This window comes from Anopheles merus, chromosome X (genome assembly GCF_017562075.2).
Source record: "Anopheles merus strain MAF chromosome X, AmerM5.1, whole genome shotgun sequence".
NCBI classification, from domain to species: domain Eukaryota; kingdom Metazoa; phylum Arthropoda; class Insecta; order Diptera; family Culicidae; genus Anopheles; species Anopheles merus.
Genome location: NC_054081.1, coordinates 3,507,201 through 3,534,312, shown reverse-complemented (window position 1 = coordinate 3,534,312; position 27,112 = coordinate 3,507,201). Strand labels below are relative to the sequence as shown.

General features: G+C 44.9%; 1 protein-coding gene across 1 annotated transcript; it reads right to left on the bottom strand.

Annotated features, from left to right (window-relative positions):
* Positions 1 to 15,680: 15,680 nt before the first annotated feature.
* Positions 15,681 to 17,545, bottom strand: LOC121589391. The gene is made up of 3 exons (XM_041908296.1): positions 16,471 to 17,545; positions 16,354 to 16,390; positions 15,681 to 16,278 (listed from the first exon to the last, which is right to left on the bottom strand). The coding sequence occupies exons 1-3, from the start codon at positions 17,543 to 17,545 to the stop codon at positions 15,987 to 15,989; spliced, it is 1,404 nt and encodes a 467-aa protein (XP_041764230.1). The 3' UTR covers positions 15,681 to 15,986.
* Between the last annotated feature and the right edge of the window lie 9,567 nt (positions 17,546 to 27,112).

Genomic DNA, 27,112 nt, shown 5'->3' with positions numbered 1-27,112 from the left:
GTGTGTGTGTGTGTTTTTTCAACAAGTCTGCAAGGTGTCTACAAGCTGGCCAGCTCACCCCGTACTGCTGCGTGTGTGAGGAGTTTGGTCGCCTTCTTTCCGCTCGGCGCAAACGGAATCACCGCAGCAGAACAAAGAAGCACCCGCAGTCACCTTTTTCGGGTATTGTGTGTGTGTGTGTGTCTGCACCTGCACACCACCGAGACGAGCGATTACGCGGGCGGACGCGGAAGCGATTTTGCATTTCATTTCGGTCCCCAAATAGGGTTACCCGCCCTCCCCCATTTTCCAATTTATCCGGCCAATCTTGGGCCAATTATTTTTCATTTACCCGTAACGCTTCCACTGGCTGTCGCATTTTTCCGCTCGCTCGCTCCACTCCTGCTTGCTAGCTTCAGCTACTAATTTAGCGAGCAAACCCCTTGCGCACACAAACACTAAGAGAAACCAGCAGAAAGGGGGAGGGAAAATGCAATGTAAAACATTACAACGATGTCGATTAGCGCCCAAATTTATTTTCGCGAATGCATACGAATTGCTGCCGCTTCTGCTTTTCTCGAGCAGGAAGAAAAGAGTACAAATTTAAGCTGAAAAGAGAAAGAGAGAGAGAGAGACTGCGCGACAGAAAGACTCGGGGGAAATAATAAATATGTTAATAAGCGCGAACAAAATGTAATAACCATAACTATAACGATAAAAATAAAAAACACCCAAACGTAAATGGTATGCTCGCGGCGTCCTGCAGCTTCCTACTCCGCTGCGCGAAGAGCGACGACTGCGTGGGTCAGCCGGATAGATTTTCGGGGTGGAAAAATCCTCGCCACTCAACCCGATTCGCCCGCTTCCCTTGGGGCGTGGACCTGAATGTCTAGAAACATTTGCCTGTTTCAATGCAAAGTTCCTCACTTGTTTTTTTTTGTTCCTCAAGTGTATGTACGTCACCACTCTCGATTTTCACATCATCAAACACGCCGGCCATTCGATTCGAACCGTTGCACTTTGAATTAGTCGCCGGATGTAACCCGTTCCGCGTTCGAACCCTTCCCTTGGAGACGACGCTGAAGTGCTGCACATCTTGGCGAAAAGTTTAAGTCACGGCGTCTTGAGTATATTCCGGAAATTCCGGCCTCCCTCTTTCTCTATCTCTCTCTCTCTCTCTGTGTGCTGCTCTTATACCGTCTCTACCGCGACCAAGTGTCGCAGCACAATGCAGAACTCGTGGGCCCACTCGAGAGGTCACTTCTGCTAGCTCCAGTACCGGCGCTCGGGAGGCAAAAGACAACGCTCCCTCTTGTCGCGAGCACTCCGAGTGCTCACCTACTACGGCTCAGACATGCTTCACGCGCGCAAGGAATGGCAGCGTGCAGGCAAGCATAAGAGCTTGGACGCTCCGTAGTGTGTGGGTGTGTGTGTGTGTGTTGCGGCGGAAAGATATGCGGCATCACCTCTTTAACATGAGCCTGCACTTCGACACGAACTTCGGCGTGGGGCCGCTTCCCCCGTAGTCTGTGCATCACGGTGGACACACACACACACATACACACTCGAAAGGGGCAGAAGGCAGCTGCGTGTCCCGGCCGGCCCCAAGACGGATGCAGCAAATGCCGGGCGCATGCAGATGAATACGAAATGGTGATAATTATTGCACGCGAGCGGGAACCGAAACCAAGCGACGCGCATACATTACACTCGAGCTGCGAAATTCCGCACGAGGTAATGCGATGCTACTGTTGCCTTTTACAGGCCTGCACTAATTAACGTTTCGTTTGTAGGGTAAAGTAAAGGGGGAGGAATTGTACATGGTTTTTTTTTCAATAAGCTAAGTTAAATTATTGTTGAAGTCACGAAAGACAGAAGGTGTGTTTCTTTGAATCTTTTTGGGGGACTCATCAATCACCAAAATATTCGCAGGTACGTCGCTCGCTTGTCAGGGGTATTTTGTAAGCATTAAATGTATTAGTTCATTTGGTCCAAGAGCAGAGTTGCATGAAATAATTTGAGCAAGAATATAAAAACTACAGGTCTGATTTAAAAAAAAAAACAACCCAATTTCCCAGGTATCCTTTAAATTCAAGAGGCACATCAAAATAAACTACTTCTGAGCCAATATCAGTGTTGAAACTGATCCCAAACCCATACCGGTCATAAGAATGATCCTGGACCCCACTGGAGTCTGTCCTGAAACTGATACCGAAACCTGTTCTGAAACTGATGCTGAACCTAAACCGATGCTGAAATCGATTCCGAAGCCATACTAGTCGTGGGATTGTTCCTCAACCCATACCGGTCCTGGAACTGATCCTGAACCCATAGTGATCTTGTAACTGTTTCTCAACTTATACCGATCCTGGAAATGATACGGAACCAAACCCGGTCCTAGAACTGATCCTGAACCTAAACCGATGCTGAAACCGATTCCGAAGCCATACTAGTCGTGGGATTGTTCCTCAACCCATACCGGTTCTGGAACTGATCCTGATACCATAGTGATCTTGGAACTGTTTCTCAACCCACACCGGTCCTGGAACTGATTCCCACACGAAATCATTCCTAGAATTGATTCTGAGTTCATACCGATTCTGGAACTGTTCCTGAAACCATAGTGATCTTGGAACTGTTTCTCAACGCACACCGGTCCTGGAACAGATCCTCATATGAAACCGTTCCTAGAATTGATCCTGAGTCAATACTGGTCCTGGAACTGTTCCTGAACCCATAGTGATCTTGGAACTGTTTTTCAACTTATACCGATCCTGGAAATGATCCCGAACCCATACCGGTCCTGGAACTGATACGGAACCAAACTCGTTCCTGGAACTGATCCTGAACCTAAACCGATACTGAAACCGATTCCGAAGCCGTACTGTTCCTTGTTCCTGGTTGTTCCTCAACCCATACCGATCCTGGAAATGATCCTTTCATAACACCGTTCCTAGAATTGATCCTGAGTCCATACCGATCCTGGAACTGAGTCTGAACCCTTAGTGATGTAGGAACTGTTTATCACCCCACACCGGTCCTGGAACAGATACCCACACGAAATCATTCCTACAATTGATCCTGACTCCATACCGGTCCTGGAACTGTTTCTGAACCCATAGTGATCATGGAACTGTTTCTCAACCCACACCGGTCCTGGAACTAATTTCCACACGAAATCATTCCTAGAATTGATTCTGAGTCTATACCGGACCTGGAACTGTTCTTGAACCCATAGTGATCTTGGAACTGTGTCTCAACCCACACCGGTCCTGGAACTGATTCCCACACGAAATAATTCCTAGAATTGATTCTGAGTCCATACCGGACCTGGAACTGATCCTGAACCCATAGTGATTTTGGAACTGTTTCTCAATCCACACCGGTCCTGGAACTAATTCCCACACGAAACCGTTCCTAGATTCTGTGTCCATACCGATTGATTCTGAGTCCATACCGGACCTGGAACTGTTCCAGAACTCATAGTAATCTTGGAATTGTTTCTCAACTCATACCGGTCCTGGAAATGATCCCGAGCCCATACCGGTCTTGGGATTGATACGGAACCAAGTCCGTTCCTGGAACTGATCCTGAACCTAAACCGATACTGAAACCGATTCCTAAGCCGTACTAGTTGTGGGATTGTTCCTCAACCCGTACCGGACCTGGAACTGTTCCTGAACCCATAGTGACATCGGAACTGTTCCTCAACCCATACCGGTCCTGGAAATGATCTCCACACGTAACCGTTCCTAGAATTGATCCTGAGTCCATACCGATCCTGGAACTGTTCCTGAACCCATAGTGATCCTAGAACTGTTTCTCACCCCACACCGGTCCTGGAACTAATTCCCACTCGCAATAGTTCCTAGAATTGATTCTGAGTCCATACAGATCCTGGAACTGATCCTGAACCCATAGTGATTTTGGAAATGTTTCTCAATCCACACCGGTCCTGGAACTAATTCCCACACGAAATCATTCCTAGAATTGATTCTGAGTCCATACCGATTCTGGAACTGTTCCTGAACCCATAGTGATCTTGGAACTGTTCCTCAACCCATACCGATTCTGAAACAGATCTCCACACGAAACCGTTCCTAGAATTGTTCCTGAGGCCATACGGCCCTGATCTTGAAGTCAAAAAAACGTCCCGCAAAGAATGTAGGCAGTTATTGTTGAACGCAGTCAATGTTAATCATTCGCTGAGTAAAACAAAAGAGGACAAACCAATTTGTTCTGCTGCGCAAATCCACGTTTTATTCACATCTATTTTATCCACACACGGAAGCTGTCAGCGCGGCTCGATGACAGCTAAAACACAGTTCAATGTCTTAGCCATATTATGGCGTGGAAACACCGTTCAGAGGAACAGGGTTTATAGGAACAGGGTTCTTCGGCATGACTTCCAACACTCCTCCTCATGTCGAAGAATTTCTCTCCTCAGTTATTCTAACTTCAGCATCTTACGAAACATGTCATGTTTCTGCGGACCTAATGGTTTAGTCATTATATCTGCAACCATGACAGTCGTAGGGCAATATTCCAAAACAATTTCCTTCTTCTCACAAAGTTCTCTTATAAACCGCTCTCGGGTATCGATGTGCTTCGATTTCCGACTTATTCTGTCTGTTTTTACAAAGGCGATACAACCTTGGTTATCTTCTTTGATTGTAGTCGCGTTCAATTGATCTTCTCCAAAATCTTTAATCAGCTGCCTTAGCCACATTGCTTCTTGGCATGCTTCCGAAAGTGAAACATATTCAGCTTCCATAGTTGATAATGTCACACACGATTGACGACGGCTATACCATGATATTGCACCACCTTCAAACGTGAATACAAATCCAGATGTTGAACGTCTACTTTCTGAATCGCCTGCCCAATCGGCATCGGAATATCCGATCAGGCCTTGGTTTTTGAATCCACCAAGATGCAAGAAATACTCTTTTGTTCCTTTTAGATAACGAAGTATGCGTTTGGCAGCTATCCAATCTTGTTGCGATGGCGATGAAAACTTTCTGCCCAGTATAGCTACTGACGCCGCAATATCTGGTCTGGTCATAACGGACAGATATAGCAATCCACCCACTAGACTTCGATACATTGTAGCATCTTCGAAATTCTCTGCATTGGCACTTTGTTTCAGGTATCCAGGGTCCATTGGTGATCTAGCAACTTTAGCTTCTTGCATTCCGTGATCCGTTAGTAATTTTTCTATAAACTGTTTAAGCCGAATTCCATATATTCCATCAGTACATATCACTTCCATACCTAAAAAATGACGTATTTCGCCCAAGCAATTAATTTCAAATTTCTTACTTAAATGATCGTATATCTTCTTGGCCTTTACTTCGTCTGCTGCTGCGATCAGTATGTCGTCCACATAGACTAATAAGAAGATATGTTGACCACCATGAATCGACTTGACAAATAAACATTGATCTGCGAAAGAGGATTTGAAACCTAAATTTGTAAGTACTTCATTTAGCGTCTTATGCCAACAACGAGCTGATTGATGTAGTCCATATATACTACGTTTCAATCGACACACTAGCTCCTCCTGTCCTTGAGCTTCAAACCCAGGTGGTTGATGCATATATACTTCATCTTCTAATATTCCATTAAGGTATGCGGTTTTGACATCATAATGACGTACTGTTAGCTTTTGCTTCCAAGCAATTACGAGAAAAGTTCGCAAGGTAGTGTGACGGGTAACTGGTGCATACACTTCTTCATAATCCAGTCCATATTGTTGTTTATAGCCTTGCGCGACCAGTCTGGCTTTATGTTTAACTATTTCATCATCTTGATTCTTTTTAATTTTGAAAACCCATTTCGAACCTATTACCGTTTTACCCTTTGGAAATGGTACGAGTTCCCAAGTATTGTTTTGTTTGTGAGAGTTAATTTCTTCTTCCATTGCATTTTTCCAATTTGGTTCTTTCATTGCTTCGCGGTAATTAACTGGTTCTTCTTTCGCGCAAGCTGCTACTCCCATGGCTAAATCAAGGATATAATCGTTTAAATGTTTAGGTAGTTTTACTTTTCTCTTTTCTGGTGGTAACTGTTCTTTAGTTGTTTGAATATCAGTTTCAGCATCCGTGAATTCATCATTAGAATCATCCTTAACCGTTTGATCATTACTGGTTTCTGATGGTTCCTCCAACAATGATTCAATATTAACTTCTTCCGAAGTTTCTTCTTTATCTTCAATAAACGAACATCTCGGCTTATGGTGATTTCATCAGTTTCTAAATCAACAAAACGATATCCTTTATGTTCTAAGGAATATCCAACGAACGTTAGTTTTCGGGCTTTATGATCGAGCTTGCTTCGTTTTACATCGGGTATATGTACATACGCTTGACTTCCAAAAAGGCGAATATGGCTCAAATCTGGCTTTCGACCCCACCACAATTCATAAGGTGTTTTAGGAACAGTTCTCGACGGAAGCCGATTTATAAGATAGGTAGCTGTTTGAACGGCTTCTCCCCAGAAACGCTTGTCTATGTTTGCATCCAGCAACATACAGGTAGCCATTTCAGTGATAGTTCTATTTTTACGTTCAGCCACACCATTGGACTGAGGTGAATATGGTGTGGTGTACTGTGGCTTTATACCCTCTTCTTTATAAAATTTACGTAGTTCTGTATTATTAAATTCTCCACCACCATCTGAACGAATAACCCGAGGCTTACGTCCAAAATTGTTTTCTACCCATCGTACGTATTCTTTAATATTTTCTACTGCATCAGATTTGTTTTTCATTAAGTATGTAACTGTATATTTACTGAAATCATCAGTAATGTGCATCATGTAACGGTTACCGCTGGGTGTTTCAGTTTTCGATGGCCCCCATACGTCGGTGTGCACTAAATCAAGAATTTTGTTTGATTTTCTGTCAGAGACGGTTGGAAAGGGAGATCTACATGATTTACCTTTCATGCAACATTCACATGTTATTCTTAAACCACAATCACTCACCCTTATTCCGGTTCCTAGATCTTCTCTATACATTCTCTCAATCGCTGACCAGTCACGATGCCCAAGCCGTCTATGCCATTGATGTTGACAATCTGCTTTGTGTTTTACCAGTAATGCAGTCATCGAGGTTTCTACCTCGTCTAGAAAATATAACCCACAGTTTATAGATCCTGTAGCTACCACTGCACCACCGGCACTCACAATTTGACATCCCTTTTCATTGAATGTCACTTCCAGGTTCTTTTGTGCTAATTTCCCGACAGAAAGAAGATTAGTAGAGAGCCCGGGTACGAATCTAACATCATTCATTTCGATTTGCATTATTTTGCCGGAACCATCAATGCCCTGTATAATGCCTTTTCCTTCGCCACGAATTTGTGATTTGTTACCGTCGGCCATGGTGATGAATCCACCTTCGTATTCATCTAATGATGTAAAAAATGATCGATTATTGGTCATATGCGCACTAGCGCCACTGTCGATGACCCAGCTATGCGACTTTTCTATTCTGCCCACCGTGAACGCTATTGTTCGCGAGTCGCTTTGTGCTGCTTTTGCTCTTCCGGAATTATTACCGGCACTAGTAGATTGCTCTTCATTTTTCTTGATAGCCAAAAATTTCCTACAATTCTGCTTGAAATGGCCTGGTTTCTTGCAGAAATGGCATGTGCGTACCCCACCACCTAATTGATTATTGAATGGCTTACCCTCAGCAGATCGCATAGCCTTTTCAGTTTTAGAAGATTCACCTTCTCGTCTTTCCATTTGACGATTATATTCATCGATAAGTTTAGATTTTACTCCTTCAAGAGATATGTCTTCGTCTGAACGACTATCTAACGCTGTAACTAAACCATCATACGAAGCTGGTAAACTGCGCAACAACATGCACACTTTTGTATCTTTATCTAATGCTGTACCTGCAGCTTCGAGGCGGTCGAATAAATCGTCGAAAATGCGCAGGTGATCTTCCACGTTACCTTGTGTTGCCAGGTTTGTCGCACATAATTTCTTCAAAAGAGATACTCGAACAGATCGTGTCGTTTTCTGGTGGTATGTTTTCAATTTATCATAAACGTCGTGTGCAAACACGGAATTCTTCACCAGTGGTAATTGGCTATCGTCGATTAGTAATATTATTGTGGCCTTTGCTTTTCGGTCTGTTGTCTTCCAAAACGGGGTGCGCTCGATTTCTGGGGGAATGGGTGATTCTACAACATCCCACAAATTTTCTCGACTCAGAAGCATTTCTATCCGAATACTCCATGTTTGCCAGTTGCTCCCATTTAGCTTATCGATTGTGAATTTTGTCTCACTCATTTTTCACGTCGTAGCAGCACTGATTTTACAATGTGAAAAGAAATCACTATCCGGCTCTTCTCGGCCGATTCTTTCAGCTGAATGTAATACTCTTGTTTTGAGTCAACTTGCTGGGCCCATAACCTGTTGAACGCAGTCAATGTTAATCATTCGCTGAGTAAAACAAAAGAGGACAAACCAATTTGTTCTGTTGCGCAAATCCACGTTTTATTCACATCTATTTTATCCACACACGGAAGCTGTCAGCGCGGCTCGATGACAGCTAAAACACAGTTCAATGTCTTAGCCATATTATGGCGTGGAAACACCGTTCAGAGGAACAGGGTTTATAGGAACAGGGTTCTTCGGCATGACTTCCAACAGTTATTTCATTCACAAAAACGGAAAGAAGAGCACTCAAGCTTTACAACGTGTCGTTTCACCACTAACGAGCTAGGGGAATAATTGAATAATTAGCATTGTAGGCCTTCCCCAAGGACAGAGGAGACGTGGTAAGCCCAAACTAAGGTGGCAAGATGGCGTGGAGGCGTCCACGATCAAGGCCGGAATAACGGATTGGCAGAGGAAGGCGCTAGTCCGTGAGCGATTTCGGGACACTATTGGGGCAGGCCAAAACTGCAAAACAGTTGTAGCGCAGGATAAGTAGGTTAACTAGATAGCGTTTGAAAATGTACTCCCCTACATGGTTTGTTTACATTTCGTTAACCACGGTGCAGAGCGCGAGCTGTCAAATTGAAGCGAAACGTAAACAAACTTTTGGGAGTGAATTTTCAATTGATAATTACTTGATGAATAAAACGGGTAACGAATAAATGACACATCGATGTTAAGCTTGAGTTCTCCCCTTTCCGTTTTTGTGCATGAAATGTGCAAAACTGTGGAGAATAAACGTAGGCAGGCCTGCACCTCCATAGGGCTGTCAAAATTGAACTCGGACGGGTGAAAGAAAACAGTGAACAGTGGCCAAATACGTACTACATGTCAAAGAGAGTTTCGTGAGCGACAAAACATGCGGCACACATTGCAAAATGAATGGAAAAACTCTGCACAGAGTACATTCCCTGTCGATGGGTACAGCATCCGACGACACTACTCAGTTGTACGCTAGATTACCTTTACTTCAATCTATCTCTTAACATAAACCACATTCTTCGTTGCATTAAATTTATGAGATTATTTTCGCTCCCACTCCGTACGCTGCGTTCTATGCTAGCCACCCCAAACGGAGCGTGGCGGCTCTAAGAAAGCTTTACAAACGAAAGCCTTTTCGCCCACAAATTGGTCTCTTTCGGGCGGCTTCAAACCTCCACTTGAGACAATCCATTTGAGACGCCTGATTATCGCAACATATCGCCAGCTATTAAATCGAATGCACATCAGCAACACCAACCACCCTACGAAGTCCACAGCAAAACCACCGGCCTGTGCTGTGACGGGCGCGCATTCGTATTCTGGCAACGCGGGCCCAACCGACCGTAACAAATCGAGGGGCGCCACTTTGCATCTCGTTTGCGGGACGAACAACAGCGCACCACCGCCACCGCCAGCAGGCGACACGGTCACGTTCGACGGGGCGGGATATGCAATATGCATATGATTTCCGTTGACAGGATGGGGTTTTGCCCAAAAACTGACCGCAAAGCTTTGCCTTAACAAATCAAATGTAGCGCAGCAAAAGGGCGGTAGTGCAAGGCGGCAGCAGCAGCACACTTTTCGCATTACAGGACGCATGCATAACCGCTACCAAAGCCAGTGCAACGGAGCGCAAGCAAGCGCACCGTCCGAGGGCGAGCAGCCACCTAGCGCCTCAGTTTGCTTCGCTTTTTTTTTCCGTTTCGTTGTTTGGACGTACCTCGGATCCGTCGGGCTTTGTCTTTGCCACCAGCATACACCGGTATGTGTGTGTGTGTGTGTGCCGCTCTTGACGACACGGCAAACTCGATTTGCTGCACACGCTCGGTTGAATATGGACTGCTGAAATTGGAAGAAAGTGCCAGCCAGTATCCGCCCGGTGTGCGACGTGCAGATGGCAGCGCACGACCACACTCAACAGCCAAAAAAAGAGAAGCGACCATTCATCCCTCCCCACCCGGGGCTCATGCATATCGCTGGAATTGGCCGCAAACAAAAGTGGCAGACGAAAAGCGAGGAAAGAAAAAAAGGGCGAACGATTTTGCTCGGTGTTGCTCGCTCGAACGCCCGCCAGAGAAAGGGTGTTTCGGACACACACACACACACACACACATTGCATGCACCGTCCGTACGTGTTCACAGTTCACGTGTAGGAGCAAAGGAAAAGGAGGTGGGTGGCTTTGAGCGCATTCTGTTGCCTGCCAGGCAAGCCCGGGCAAGCGACACGATTGTCCGCGATGCTGAACGATTCGAGTATCGCAAATTCGCATGCATCTTGTCTTTGGCCGGAGAAGGGGTCCCGGGACCCGAGGGAAGGGGGAGGAAATGGTAAGCCTTTCCCGGGGACGCTGCAGCAAGGTATCGCTATGCACTTGTTCGGCTCTGGCTGTGCTCTGGGGGCTGGGAAAGAACCCCAGTTAGGGTGGGCACATTGGCAGATTCTGCTGTATGGCAGGCGATTTTCGTCACCATGACGCTACCACACACACACACACACACAAGATATCCAACCAGAACACATGCTGTTCGGGGAATTCCAGCCCCCGAAAAGTGGATTGGCGTTTGGAGCGTGGCCCGATGTGCTTCGATTTAAATGCTATGCCGCCTGCATTAAGTGCGGCTGACGAGCGCGTGCTCTAGGTTCGGAAGCAGGCACAGCATCCTTTGGCGGACCATTCGTATCCCATTAGCCTTTTCCACGGTACAAAGCCCGGCTCGTAACATGTTTTACGCGAATTTTGGTTTCAAAGTTTAAAAAGACAATTTGTTGCTGGTTTCAAATAAACAATATTACTCCTACCATTTCCTACAGTGCTTTACGCTTCATTACACGCACAGAAACAAAAGAGAAATACTAGTTCTACACTCAGTACCGTGAAAGTGGAGCCAGTATTACAAGAGTTTTGGTTCATTCCCATAATTTATTGGTAATTTCCTATTGGAGATCAATACAATTGGACCAAAAATTCTGGGAACGCACCAAAAAATGTGGAAACCCATCAAAAATTGATGGAAATCAACCAATAAATCGTGGGAAACCCTGTAATTGAGATCGAAATTAAGCGAAGAAAAAAACCATAAACATTGCTTACGAAACGACGGAATACCCGGCAGACGGATGTTTCGCAGGGTTTTGGAAAAAAAATGCTAGAATCTGTCCTATCGCTCGATCGCTTCTAACTGCCGAGCTGCATCACTGTTTGAATCCCTCGTACTGTCCGCCACTCAAAACCAGTGGGACTTTATTCCATAGGATCACGACGAATTCGATGGGTTTTGTATCGTTTGTATTGTCTATTTTATCTAATAGAGGGCAAATTTAGATATTGTCAGGATGTTGCAGCAAATTGGCCAAGGCCGAGGGCAGCTGCGACAAGGAAGACCAACTTAAATTTGGTAAGTCTAGAGTTTCATCGTTTGGTTCATTTCCATATAAAATGCCCTTAGTTTAGAAAGACGACCAAATGCAAATTGGTTTCGAAAGATTTCAGCAGATTTGTTCAGCAGACTCAGCTGGCGCGGAGTGACCAGATTTGTTTTTAGAGGTTATCGGTAGGAACTCTAAAGCAAATACGGTATTTTTCTGTAAAAACAACATATCAACTTTTTATTCACTCATCAAAACTCATTGAATTCCAATTTTATGGTTGAATGGTCTATACTTAGAATTTATTTTTGATTTTGAGTTAGAAATTTTGAGTTTTAGTGGGCTCAATTGTAAACCGATATTCGATCAAAATTCGATAGAACAACATATGGTCACTCTGAAAAACTTGCTCAATCTAGCTTATGGTTAGGTTATGCCTGTCGGTCCACTACAGGTGTCCCCCGAGATACGACTGTATTTGGGACCAAAAAAATGTCCCAAAGCAAGGCGTAAGTCGAAAAAGTCGTATGTCGAATATCTATGAATACTAAGTTTATAACCGAATTTGAAGAGTTGGAATTTATGATATCGTGCATTTTATTTGAAATAATGTTCGATAATGTAATAATTATATTTTAAAAGCCGTACACAATATAGATATTCAAGATAGGGTAATTGTGGAATCTTTGGAAATGTGTGTATAACGATTATCAGCCCAGAAATTCATAAAAATACATCAATTTCTTGTCAATGACAACTTTTAACTGTCAAAATCAAAATCGTCGTATCTGCGAATCGTCGTAACTCGAGGGGGTCGTAACTCGGGGGACGCCTGTACTGCAGTTTTCAATTCAGCCGTTAAGTGCTTTTGTGTTATATTGTGCATTCATAAAATCCAAACAAAACCACCAAAAACCTATCAGATAAAAATTTTCTTTTTTTTGAGGACCCTTGATCCTCTGTCCCGCAAAATGCAACGCGATTTCCTGCTGCAGTAGATCAGATAAAATACTATTTACTTGCAGTTTAGATGGAGCAACGTTAAATGGAGTGTTCTCTGCAAAGGATCTAAGCGTATGGTTATGTAGCATATCTGTAACACACTACGGAAAGTCAAATCACATTCATTATATTACATCAGATCGTAAAGATCGACGAACGCACCTGTACTTTAGCTAGAACAGTTTATACTTTCCAGAACCTTCGTAAAAACACTAAAAGCGCAAGCATAGGCACATAATGACAGACACCTCACTCCGATACAATGTATAAATTGCACCTCATATCAATAACCTTTAACCTTTAAGTTGGCAACCGGATACGCGGGTATTTTTTTTAACTTTAAATTGAAATAACTTTTGATTCATTGCTTTTATTGGCCTCAAATTTTCCGTAGCCTCCCAACTTTTAATTTCTGATTTTTTGGTGCATAAATTGTAGTTTTAAACAGTGTAAGTGTAAGTATTTTTTTTTAAATTTGGAATCACTTGAATTTGACTCGAAAATATGCACAATACGAAAAGAGGAAGAAGAGAAACGTCATTCTCCATACAAAATGTATGGAATACCCGGGTATGCCGAACTCTACGGTTAATTAGGACAAAAACACATTCCAAAACTAAATGTACGAAACTTATTGAGTATAAATAAAACCAATTCCGACCGTGGCAAGTCAGATTCGTTCGGACTGCCAAGATAGGAGAAGATGCAAAGAAAATTCTCACGTATCGCAGTCCGAAGATTCCTGCATGGCTATTGTCAAACTTAATTAATAACTAAATTGATTGAATGCATTGACCTCCCATTTGAATCCCTCGTATGCGTTATGCTTTTGCCTAGGATACGACCCGTGGCTTAAAGCGTGTGCGTCCTTCAACAAGTACTGCAATTTGTTGGATTTTAACCATCCTCTATCCCACTTGTGTGCTCTCCTATTGGATTCTTCCTAATCTATTCTCAACACTCATCTCTCCTATCCCTCAATTCTCCTTCCCTAGTTTAAAGTAAATATTACAAAGCCCATTGAGACAAACAATTAAGATATAAATAAATGAATAAAAACTACCGAGAAATTTAAGTTGAATGGCAAATTTGTATGAATCACAAACATCCAACCCGTGTTGGGCTGGTGGACATCACTTGCAATCAAGTTAGAAAAAATACAACTACAAACTACTGATTTGAATAACTTTCATTCCAATTAGTCCAGTTGCAGGTTGATAGCAGGAACTATTGCCACTACCTGACGCTACGCGATCAGACGACACACACACACACCAATATGCCTTCAAACGATTAATTGTTGGATCGAATCGAAAAAAATGTTACAACAATGTACTTGTCGATTGGGTTTTGAAGTGCTTGCGGAGGTCATTTTTAGTAGAATCAGTTTGCGCTATGTTTTGAACACATAACAATTTTCCAACTGTATGGACAATACCGTTTCCGGATGGTTCGGTACAACGGTAACACGCTGATTCGTTGGGTAAAGCTATTTCTCACACACGCTACTGTACAAAATTAATTGTAAATAATTATCGACATCTTGACGTTTTACCTTAGCGCTCTATAACCTAGCAAGCAAGTTCTTTACAGTTTCTAAGTTTCAATAAAAACTAAATTAATATCGTAAAACTTTGCTTAAAACAAGAACAGATCCTGAGCTAAGCTAAACATTCCGCTACCAACTTTGCGGGAGCAAAACGACGAAAAACGCACGTCGATGGGCTTACAGCGTTGATGTGCCAAACAGTAGCGGGTTGTTTTTTGCACGCTTTGCAAAATGGTAACAAGAAGTAAAATAAAAAAAAAACCATTCCACACTCCAAGCAAAAGCTGGTACAGAGGTGATTCACCCGCGAGCAGTTCACCGATCGTATCAACCGCTGTCGAGTGATTCTTCAACTCGCCGAACCACAAGGGGATATCGAGTGAGGTGCTTCCTATTCATGTGCTTCAACAGCAGCAGCAGCAGCAGCAGCATGCTCTTGACATCTTTCGTTCGTCCTCTTCAGGACGCATGGACTGGTGAGCATGTGTGTGTGTGTGTGTGTGTGTGTGTGTGTGTGGGAGTGTTTTAACTCGCAGGAAAGAACCACAATTCAATCACACCTTTACACTTGGCGAGGGCAACCTAAAATAAAGAAAAGAAAACAACAATAACTATTATTTCAAAGCGTCATAACCAATGCATGTGTGTGTGTGTGTGTGTGTGTGTTTTTCTTTCTCTTCCTCTTCTGCGCCTTTAAAGAAAGTCCAGGGAGGGAGAATGGTTCCGCGAAATGATCCTCTTTGCAACGGGGAGAGCAAAATAAGGACACGCCACACGTTTCTTGACAAACCGTTCAAGTGTAACACTCAATACCACTGCGCATCGAGGCCCCAGAGAGATAGAGAGAGAGAGCTTGTGAAGTGGTAGCGTGTGCGGGTGGGCTTTCCAATTTCCCGTGCACGTAAACGGCAAAGCGAAGTAAGTGGCTTACGGCACGGGACACAATGGAGCAGACTCGATGGCACCAGACACTTGGGCAGCAGTGCGAAAAAAACCCCCCCTTTGGCTATTTGTTTTAAAAGCACTCTCGTAATTTACAGCGCTATGTTTGAGAAGCCAGATGAAGAGCTAAGACTGCGGCGCAATACCGTGATACTAAAGAAATGAATTGACACACAGAAACTGGCAGTAGTGTGTCTTACAGTATTGGCCTCGCTCAGTGTCCCATAGGATCCAAACAAGAGAATTAGCACCATTTCCACTCCTGTCGGATTTTATAATCCTAAAATCGGAAATGTGTTGTGTCTTTTTTCTAATAGGATTTTTAAATTCCCACATCGCGCTGAAGATAACATCACAAGAGATGGAAGTCAAATAACAAATTGTAAACTGCAAAGATGAAGATGGTCGTCGAAAGTACGGGACCAATTTTATTCAACTACCCTGGTTACATGGGATTACAGCATTCGCTAATAGTTCAGTGTATTCAGTTAAGTTACAATTAGGTAAGTTGAGCAATTGGGTATCAGTTGAGCAATCGAGCTGCCGTTAACAACAAATTTGGCGATGCATCTATCCTCGAATCTTCGCAATCGTAAGGCACCGCGAAGGCAGCCCTCGCCATCGTCTCCTGCTGCGTCTTTAAGCTAGAAATAAGTTAAATGAATGTTCTCCTGCCCGCGTCCAACAATGTCCAAATAGTTCAAAGGTTCAATTCAAAACTTCGCAGTAGAGCAGCTCAAAGTAACGCTCCAGCTCTGCCAACTGCTGGTGGGACACCCTGCCATCGCCGACGCCTTCGTTCACCTCCGCCAGCAGCTTGGCCATATTGCGGGCGGCTGTCGACATGTCCCGGGTACGCAGGATTGTATCCACGCGCTTCGAATGGAACGGCTCAGCGGTCGGAAAGTTGTTCTCGCACGCGTTGCAGTTGCAGGTGAAGCCGTAATCGCGCTGCAGCGCCTCCCGCCGCTCGTCCCGACCGGTCTCCGAGTAATCGTACCTGCACCGAAAAGGCGAAATTAGTACGGCACGGTGTGAATGTGTTCAATAAAGGGGCGGGGGGGGGCACACTTACCCGTAGTTGCCGAACAGCTGGCCCCGGCAGCGATCGGCTGGATCACGACCACGGCACAGCGGCCGTCGCGCAAATCGAAGCACTTCACGTTCGGTGCGCAGGAGTGGTTCAGCAGGCTGATCAGCGGGTAGCAGCGCAGCGCGAACGGCACCGCCCGGTACCGGCCCTTGGGCTCGTCGCGGCGCGTCAGCTGCGCCGGGCGTGCGTTGCACTGCATCGCCTTCAGGAATTGGTAGCACATCTCGCCCACCCACTGGTACGGCACGTTGTCCGGGTCGTAGTTCGCGGTCAGCTCGGGTTTGCTCACCAGATGGCAGTGCATTTCCCACGCGAGCTGGGCGGCACGCACCTCCGCCGGATCGTTCGGGGCCCGGGTGAGCGACGCCAGTATGTGCACCGCGCTGAACGCGATATTCTGCCCGTGCACCCAGTCGAGCAGTAGCGGATTCACCACGGTCTGGGAGAGCAGATGTCTGCGCTGCTTCAAGGTGCGCAGGTTGTACCGGTAGGCACCGATCGCCCGGGCGACGGCACGCCAGGCGAGCAGCACGAGCGGGTCGCCGGTCGTTTCCGCCAGATGGTGCACCAGCGCACACTCGAAGTGATGGTACTGGGTGCGGGCGCTGTTCAGGCAGTCCTCGGAGCAGTACATCGCCTTGGTGCAATGCTCGCACGGGATCAGCGTGAAGGGCGCTGGGCGCTGGCAATGGTCGCACCGGGCGTAGCAGAAGTCGGGCTCCAGCACGGACGCGTACGGGCTGTCGATCAGCACCACGTCGCCCACCTTCAGCGCCCGGTTGGTCTCCAGGTACCGGCCGTACCGGAGGTTCCGCCGCATCACCAGACAGTTGGCGACGCGCGGCGCATTCTCGTAGGCGGGGAAGCTCAGCTTGAGCGGGGCCACCCCATGCCGGCTCGAACCGGGCGTCGCGTCGTCGCTGACGCTCAGCAGCATGCCCCGGGCGCACTGTTCCGACTGGTCCAGCTTTCGCCGCAGCAGCCCCGGGACGTCGGTGGCGCGCGCCAGCCGGATGTTCTGCAGACAGTCGGCGTAGCGGTTCAGCTTCACGCACACTTTCGACCGCTCCCAGTACGCCTGCGCCCGCTGCTGCGAGCCATTGGTCGAGTACGCGATGCTCCTGTTGTACAGCTTGACCACATCCATGTAGCGCTTCACGTTATCGTAATGCATTCCGTTCCTTCCACGCACAGCTCGGCCGCCTTCCGATTGTCCTTCCCGTCCACCAGCGTTCGCTCGGCACAGTGGGTCAGCCGCTGCTGGCCAGCGCGCAGGAAGTTTGCAGCCATGCTTCCGACACAGAAAGTTGACTCGCACAAGTGGTAGCGCGCTTCGGACCCAGCCACTCACGCACCAACGCTCGGTTTTTGGTCTGCTTTTCGCTTTGTCAGCGCGTTTCGGAAGCGTTTTCCCTTGCAATGTTCTCTACGTGTTTCACACGGCTAGGCGTGCTCCCGCTGACGGGTGGTGCAGGTGGAAAAAAAAAGATGGCGCCCGAGGTGTGCAAAATCAACCCCCTTTCTGTGAGCACTTGTGCAGCAGCAAATGGACGCCGCCACAAATAGGGACCTCACAAAAACCCGATTGCTCCTGTGCAAATGGCGCAGCTTAGTGGATTTGCGTAAACCGATACACTAATTCCTGAGCCGCTGTGCGAAGGATCTACGTGCTCTCGCTATTCGCTCCACACAAAATTGCCACGTCACTCCAATAGTCACGGTTTGCTTCTAACGTCTCTTCTCGCTAGTCACCGTCGTCTTGGACAGCCAGTTTGCTAAATGGGAATGTCAAGAAGGGCTTCGAAGGGTTTGCTCCCTGCACCGCTAAACGTCAAACGTTTCTAGAAGTTTCCTGCATTCCAGCAGGTTGTAACACATGTTACATTCGTTTCGATATTACATGCCTGTAAACGTGTGTAGTGACCTGGTCGGCCAGGAGGGAAAACTATCACAATGGATAACTCAACCAGGCGTTTCAGAAGCATATTGGGATCCACCGAGAGATTGCGTTACATCCGACGCAAATGGAATCATTAGTCGGCACATAGCGGGTGATTTAAAGCACAAATGAATTTCTGTGGAGCATTTCTGCATTGCACACTTGCAGCACGAGTGAGTGAAAGATGCTCGCTCCTACTCTGGCTCAATTCTCGGTACGAGTATGAGAGTTAGCTTAAGACTCCCTGTAGAATAAAGCTGCTCCGGGCTCATGCTAGCCCATTCTGGTTTTGGAATTTCCACCTACTGTACTGAAACAAATAGGCAAATCAGTCATAATGTAAGCGTTGTGCTACGTACCTTAAATTGTTCATCATCAGCAAGCAAACTCTCGCAACTAGAAGATCACTACCGATGCTGTACGTGCCTGGGATTCACTCGTTCCACCATGCGCAGCATGATCTTACCATAGGACGGCCATTCCAACTGGATGTTTTATCGTTTTTGTAAGCGGGAAATCGTTCGCCATTGAACTAAGATTGTACACAACTTCCAGCCAGCTGTTGGGCATTCGTTTTTTGCAAACCTTTGCAACTGGAAACATTCTGCTTTGCGCGGTTTTTTTTTTGCTTCCCATCGTGCCATCGTTTTTAGGCGTTTTGGCTTATGCTTTTTGGAGAAGAAAAAAAATACACCATACATTGTTGGCTGTTATTTCGTCTATGTATTGATATATCATTTTGTAGGTTATAAATAAAAACAAATGTTCCGGTCACATACGGACAAGTGTAAACAAATAAGGTTTCCCACTGTGCACAGCGCCCACAAAGGAGAGCAGTTTGTGAGTTTGCTCGAGTCTGCAAAATGGATCCTTTTTTCAGGCATCTACAGCGAGCACTCCTTGCCACGAGTTGTTCGCATACAAGCAAATATTAATATTCAATAAATATCTCTCTTGGCGAGTAAAATCTCGTTTCAAAAACAATACCACATGTGTTTAGGATACATTTTTCCGGAGCCGACCTGAAATTTAGATCACGATCGGTTTAGATCGAGCAGTGCCGATGCAAAGAGAAGTGCTATAGAATTGTGCACAAGTGTATGGTATATTGACGAGTGTTTTTTTTTTTCTTTGCGTTACGATACTAAGTTTGGAGCAACGCATGATCTACCGTACAATTGCTAACATTATGATTGGTAGCCCTTTATTTTACTACCCCTTTCTACCAGCACAGTTTAGGTCCGGGCACCAAATATTTCACTTTTCATAATCGCATAACGAGTCACTGGACGGATTAAGCTCGTTATGCGGGGAATTACCATATTTACTTTCACATGCAAGCCAGCCTTCTAATTATCTACCCATTCGAGCAGTTCTCACATTAGTAATTTAAGATTAATTTCGTTTTGTGCTTTTCGAAAGTTGAAGAAGCCCTACAATGTGTTGATTTAATGGAATCTTAGCTGAATAAGACGTCGCCAGTTTCTTGAACACCAGTGCAAAAATTCAGTCGATAAATGGCGTTTATAATTGTTTTTTTTCTGAAAAAAAAAACATTATAATCGTTTGTATGAAATTATAAAACAGCTTAAATATGAAAAAAAATATTTATTATTTGTTACTAATTGGGCTGAAATCATCCCAATAAAATAGGGCAAGAAATTGAATTCTTCAAGACTACTCGAATTTATAAATTAATCACTTCTAATTTACTAATACATTATTCATAAATAACCAATTCATAAACAATTAATAAATGGTGAGATAGTGGAGATTTAAGCCAAATCTGTTAGGCTAGGTATATGGAACGAAACCACCCGGTCTCCATTATCTTTGAGCTCCATGATGAGACCCCATCATTAAAATAAATGGCGTCAGACTGCACTTGAATTAGTGTACAATGAAATTTTGCACTTTCCGCTTCCATCAGGTGTGTTCGAGCAGTTTTGAAGCTGATAGGCGAGTGAGAGATTTTTGTTCGAGTGCGAGCTCGCAGCGACTAATGTGGCGTTAACCTTCCAGTTTTTCCCAACAGGGGGGGGGGGGGGGGTTTCTTCTGCCCAACGGACAACGAAAGGTGACAGAGAGCAAGAGGGCATATTAATTGTGTGCATACGGAATATTTAACTCTTGATATTCTAGAATATATCATCAATGTTCAAAAACAATGTTAATGGTCTCTGAAACGTAACCAGTTTTTCATTCGTTTTGGTACATGGCTGCTTAATGGCATGCAATTTTATTGGTGAAAAATAACTTGACTTGAAAAAATAGTAACAAACACATTTTATATTTATCGTATACAACATTGCAATGTTTCTTTTTTGCTTTCTTTGAAAAAATCGAGCAGTTAGCAAGCTGTCGAGTCCTATGTCATGGGAATAGGTAACAGCTTTCAGTCGGCCATTCAATGATTTTACCGTGAAAACAATTGCATTCCACCAAGCGTCCACCTTTTCTCGTACTCGAACTCGTACACGAAAAATAATTCCGGCAGTTGGATGGGCCGCGATCTCACAAACTGCTCGAATTAGTCTTTTTGGAGGATTTGTGTTTTGGCTACATTCAACACTTCGAGGTTCACGACTTGGCTAAAAATAGCAAAAGAAAGGATCAGCCCGCTACACTACATGGGAGAAGCGTTACATGCCTAAAAATATTACCAAGCTGGATTATTGGGAATAAAATTATTAAATTTAAACGATAAAAAAAAAACAATTTGATTTGGAAAATCATCTTGAACCAACACTTTTTTTCATATTTGACAGTTTGTGTCCCAAATTGGTACAATTTCCGCCAACAATTGTCAAATGCAAAAAATAAGCTTTTTTCTTATTTATGGAAAACTTTAGAATGAAAGAAATAACCAAATGTTTTTCATAGGAGTGTCATTGGATGAAGAAGTAGGTTCATTTTATGAAAAAAAAACCTTTTTATTTACAATACTGTTGGTAAAATAGTGTTGTTCGACTTACGCAACAGTGCGAGTTACGCGAATGTTTCTGAAATTCAAACATCTTTGTGCAAAATCTTACAGGCCAACCAGTGCTTAGAAAGTTGTTAGCTAACAATATTACGCAACTTTTTGGCAAGTTTCATTTTAAAATAATGTCAAGAACCAACATTATAAGCTACGCAATCTGCAATATTTCAAACGCGCATACAAAATGTATTATCCTACCCTTGTGAGCAGTGTTGATAGTAAAGCATAAAAGTACAAATCGAAAAAATGAAATAATATTATAAATGGTTGTTTTTTTACAACAAGATATTGTAAGATATTTCTGGAGACTTGTTATGATTTTCTAGTGGGTACGATTTTTCCATCAAAAGACACTAGGAAATAAAATTACAATAACTACTCGGGTAGGCAGCCATTGACACTAGGGTTAACGCGTGTTACCGTTGTAGCATTCGAGATCGATTTTCCATACAATCGGGCAGCTCAGTTGGTTCAGATTGGTGTAACTTTGAGCACATCCGTAATATATTTTTCATTTTGCCAACCTCGGTTGCTGTTTACGCACGTGTAAATACGCTACATACGTGTAGACGCCACTACAGATCGCACTGAAACGTATTGAAATATTTCGCGTACCGCTGACGAAAGATTGCACGCAAGTAGGAAGCTTTGAAATCCTTCAATTTTATGTCACCTCCAATGAGCTTTAAGCGTAAACCACCGAGCTTAAAAGCGCGACGTATATGAAGCATTTTTATTGCAGTTTAAGCTTTCGATTCCCAACGAGCAATTTTACCTTCGTTTGTCACGTAGTTTTCCACTTACGTTTAGTGCACACTTGCCTGTACCGAAAAAGGGTCGACAATCAGCCATTATTTGGACTACGGAGCGTCGATATAGTCCGATCCGGCACACATGCGCATGAAGTTATTTCCAAGTCAGTAAAATGGGTTTCGTTTTGAAGTTTACGGATAAAAAGTTTAACATGCAAACGCATTAAAATAACACCCAAAACATTTATCAACTAAAACAACCGATATGGAACAACTAATTGAGCTTAAATCTTGGAAAATGTATGCTTTGGCCATCGTCTACATAAATCAGGAAAAAAGAAATTCTTTTACTCGTAAAAATCCCTGTTTCTCGCTTGGAACACAAAAACGTTGCATGCAGCAAGCAGCGCACTCGCTTCCAAACGGCTTTCGAGCACGCAATGCTATCCAATGCTTTTAACCACAGTTACTGTTGGTCGGCCCACGGTCATGCCGCCCCTAGTCTTTGCCGGACGAAAAGTGGATATTGATTTTTCCTTCCCAAGCAGCGTCGGCACCGGCAAGTATGTAGATGCAGGCACTAAAGAGGTTTACAACGTTGAACCGAAAAAAAAATGAAGATTGTCGAAACGAATGTTAGGTTCGTTGTCGGCAAACATTTTGTGTAGGATGTAGTAGGATGTAGAAATTAAAAATATTTAGTTTATAAGGGTGCCGAGTGTCACGGGCACAGCGATTTTCTTTGTCTTCCATCAACTACTGGCTGGTGTGTGCTAACACAGCGATAGGAAAATGTAAGAAATTGCTAGAGGTGTAACATTCTGTTTACACATTGGTCTGTGCTCCTTTCCACTCGACACAGCTTCGGTACGGCACTCACAGCTCATCTGCAGTGGTGTGGTTCAGGCAAACAGACCGAGGGAAGGCGGTGAAAAACATTACTTTTGAAATAAAAAAAAAAATAGCCCATTTTCCTCGACCACCTCCTCAAGCCAGTCCCGGTGGATGTCGAGTGCGGGTGGGTGATGTCGAGTGCGGGCACGAGGTAGCTATTTTTATTCGCCCGGATGAGTTTTTCGTCCATGAGCAGAAACTCGTTGGCACATGGCGATGGTTGTGTACACAGGTCCCCGAGCAAGAACCAACTACTTGGCCAACTGCAGGCTGGTGCTGGAGGTAGGACCTGGACCAAGAGGGAAGTCCTAGCGTGAAACAATCGCACCCGGTGTCAATTCCATTTCGTTCCATCAGCGTTTTCCCGAGAACCTTGTCTTGTCGACGGTTCCCACCCAAAGCCCATCAAGTTTGTATCCCCTCCTTCCTCTGTTTTCTTACACACACACACATACTCTGGGTTGTTGCAGGTCTGAGGCCCGGGTCTGCCAAGAAATAGCGAGCAATGCTGTGCCCACGGGTGTGTGTGTGTGTGTGTGTTTGCTTGACAACAACGGCACAAAAACGAAGCAGGAGCTCAAAAAGGTCTCCCGCTGCTCGCGTGTGCCGGAATGCTGCCACTGGGAAAGCGAAAAACCAAAACCTTTTCGAGGCGACTACTTACTTAACCCTCCACTGTTGCCAGTGTCCCTTTCCAGGGTGCGCCGTGGTCGAGGAAAATGCTCCGAGGAAAAGTCCTTCGCCCCAGCACTGGCGGAAGCGGGACAAGTTTAGCGACAAGCTCCTTGTGCACCACCGGAACCTTCGTGAGCGAGAGAAAGAGAGAGAGAGAGAGAGAGTGGGGACAAGACAACCCATCCGCACTCCGCGCGTAATAGGTAATGACGTTCGGTGTGTGTGTTTTTTTTTCTCTCTTATTACTTTCTCATTTCTTCGCCTAGTGTAATCGAGTCGCAACATTGGCGAGTGGTCGCCAACAATAGTAACATCAAGGACAACAACAACCAACGGGCAAGAAGACGAGCAACCGAGCACCGAGTGCGCCACTGCAGAGCACAAACGCCGCGGGTCGCAAGAAGAACCAGCAAGCCCGGCGTCACGCGTGTCCATCGCTACTGAGTGGTTTCCCCTTTTCTGTGCTGTCCGCCCAGGGTCACCCTGTACCCGTGCGTGGGCACTCGCAGGGGCGTGTCCAATGCGGCCGCCAATCGGAGCCCTTCGGGCAGACGTCATCTTGCGAATGCTCCGCCCACTTCGCAAACCTGCACGAAACCTATGACGGCTCCACCTTTCCGGTTCCGGCTGCACACACACACACACACACACACACGTTGGCAGGGTGGGGTGGGGGGGGGGAGTTCGGTTGGACCCCACCCGAACGCTACAGCAAGGACATTCGGGCGCTTTTATTATGTGTTTTATTGCTGCCGCGAGAGCGAACCCCGGTGCGAAGGGTGAAGGATATGGTGTGGCACAGGTATGTATCAGGCGAGGCATGGGGAAGCTGCGGGGGAATGGTTGGGGATATATGCTGATAAGGCGACCATCACGATACACCTCTTTTTGTTTGTGAGTTTTATTTTTTTGCTTGGCTCGCTTGTGCTGTTCGTGCGAGAAATTGTCAGAGCGGGGGACGGGTTTTTTGGAAACATTTGGAAGCGAAAAATAAAAAGGAAGGTCTTATATTTGAATATTTATGACAAGTCCACCCCGCCCCCCCTCCTCCCCCCCCCCCTCACAACCCGACATCTTACCAACGTCCAAGGTCCTATTGTTAGTGGTTGGCGGGGCTTGTTTGCCCGTTTGTTTGGAGTTTGCTCGCTCCACCTCGCTGCCGCGAGTTTATTTTCCCAAAAAAAAAAAAAAAAAAAAAAACAGGTCCTGTTTTATATACATTTTGCGAAACAGACTAATGATTTCAATGAACTGAAAATCCAATTCCGGCTAGATGACTCCAGTTTCGGGAGAAATATTACAAACGGGTGCGCGTTTTTTTTTTTTTTTTTTTGGTTGCTTTCCTTTCTTTATATAGCTTCCAGTCGTTGGAAAATGTTCAAACCGGTAAACACTGGAGCTGGAATACTGGGAAAAGGAGAGGACGGTTTGGCCGGTACATGATGGGTAGATACATTTAAAGCGAATCTTTAGGCTTCATTCTTTGCAGCCGGAAAATCTTGATTTCTGCAAAACAATTCTTTGCGAAGTTTGCTAAACAATGTAACACAGGCTGCCAATATCCTTGGCTCAACGGTAGATTGACTGGATGATGTTTCATTTTAGTTTCGTCTTCTAATTATTTAATTCAATTTTTTTCTTTTTATTTTAAGATATTTTCACAAAAATGCTCACAATGCTTAGTAGCTACAGTGTTATGTAGTATATGTAAACGCTGCAGGAACATTGGTTGTCATTTCATGTAGCTGGAACATTGTTTGTAGTCCGATTAATGAATCAATTTGTTTCAATGTATTTTTTTATTTGTTCTGTAGTTTTTGGCAACACAATCATACACTCAATCTAGATGTAGATAACCTAGAAATGCATACAATTTCGTTTCATATTAAATTATATAATTTTATAATTTTCAGGTTGTTTTTCCCCAAATACTTTTATTTGAATATCGATTGATTTTAAGTTACTGTATGGCGTAGAAACGGTTGAGCAAAGTTTTAAAAAGCAAAACAGACAACCGAACCGTGGAAGAGTGTCGCAACTCGCTGAAACCCCCGTGCCGCTTACGTAACGCTAGTTGGAATAATAAAGTTGTATTAGCCTAATAAAGCCACCAGCGTTACGTAACGTCAATGAGATTGAGCTCGATTGGGAAACAGTGCTGCCTGCTTGCTCTCTTTATACGGAAATTATAAAACATTTATACGGAAGAGAGAGAGAGAGAGAGAGAGAGAGAGAGAGAGAGAGAGAGAGAGAGAAAGGGCGATGTGACGTCAAAAAAAAGCAAAACGGAACGTTCTAATAATAATTAAAGTGCAGGAGAAACTGTCAAAAACTTTTCGCAAAGTCTCCTTTCTCTTCTTTTGCCTGTGCAGCGCGCTTTAAAAAACAACCGGCTGTGCACCCGGGCCCACGGGCTGTCCGCTGCTCGCGCTGCCCGTTCGCTGTAATTAATCCGATTTGAACTTTGACCTAGAATTTTAATCATCGCCCGCTCGCCCGGTGGAAATCAATAGCCTGCCGAAAGTTGCTAATTGCGTTGCGCTTGGACGTGCTTTTATTATTATACTTTTATTCTTTTTTTTTTTTGTTTTTTTTTTCCTCACTGTGCACGAGGGGCAGATTATTGGCGGCACACGGTTAATATGCGCTCGATAAGAAAGGGAAGTGATTAGAACGGAAGGAGCGCCATCCGCTAAGCCATCGCGCGCGCGTGTGTGTGGGAGAGGATGCAGGATGTACGGTGAGCATGTCTGCTTTGCTGCAGCGAAAGTAATAACTCCCTTCAAACTCGCCAACAGTTTTTTTTTTTCTTTTGGAAGGAACAGTGGGATAGGGAGTAGTACAGAGCATTATGAGTGTTCAGGTCCCTCTGCGTGCGTACGTGCGTACAAATGCACCTGCAGTGTGTTGGGAGCGAGCGGCACAGCCAAGACATTTTCGGAAAGAACATGAGCGCACTGAAAAGGAACAGAATTTTCCCTACCATTCTTGTCGGAACAATGTGTGGTTTCGTTCTTTTCTCGTTTACTCTGGAGGGAGTTCTACTTTTTTTCCTCCTTTTTTTCCACGCATCGGTTGCGGAGCTATTGTCCAGCCATGGGCCAGGCCAATAAAGAAGACTACTCATCCTTAAAACCCACAACCCTCGAAGCCCGCCGTACAAATAGTGCTTAAAATACGTTTTAAGAATACACACACACATAAACCCACTTGGTGACCATTTTCATTCCCGTCAACGAGCGAACCACTATTAGATAAATATTGAACGTCAGGCTTTGGCATTGTTTCGGGAACGAGCTGTGTGCCCGCGGCGACCATTCGTTCCGCTCACTTGGCGCAGCAGACTAACGACTGATGGAACGAGCAGGACGAAATGGGAAGGACCCTATTTCCCTCTCGGGATTGTGATGCAAATGTCGCAGATGCCCAGCACCGGCCAGCCAGCTGACCATTGTTCACCTGCCGCGGAGGTTACGCGGTCCCTGTCGACCTCCAATG

What these genes read in the sequence shown, in the direction of transcription:
- LOC121589391 (XM_041908296.1), bottom strand. Translation starts at nt 17,545, where the DNA reads ATGCATTACGATAACGTGAAGCGCTACATGGATGTGGTCAAGCTGTAC. An exon ending in GCGCTGCTACCCGCTGATCA is followed by an intron (nt 16,391 to 16,470) that starts GCCTGCTGAACC and finishes GTCGTGATCCAG; the next exon opens with CCGATCGCTGCCGGGGCCAG. An exon ending in CAGCTGTTCGGCAACTACGG is followed by an intron (nt 16,279 to 16,353) that starts GTAAGTGTGCCC and finishes TTTTCGGTGCAG; the next exon opens with GTACGATTACTCGGAGACCG.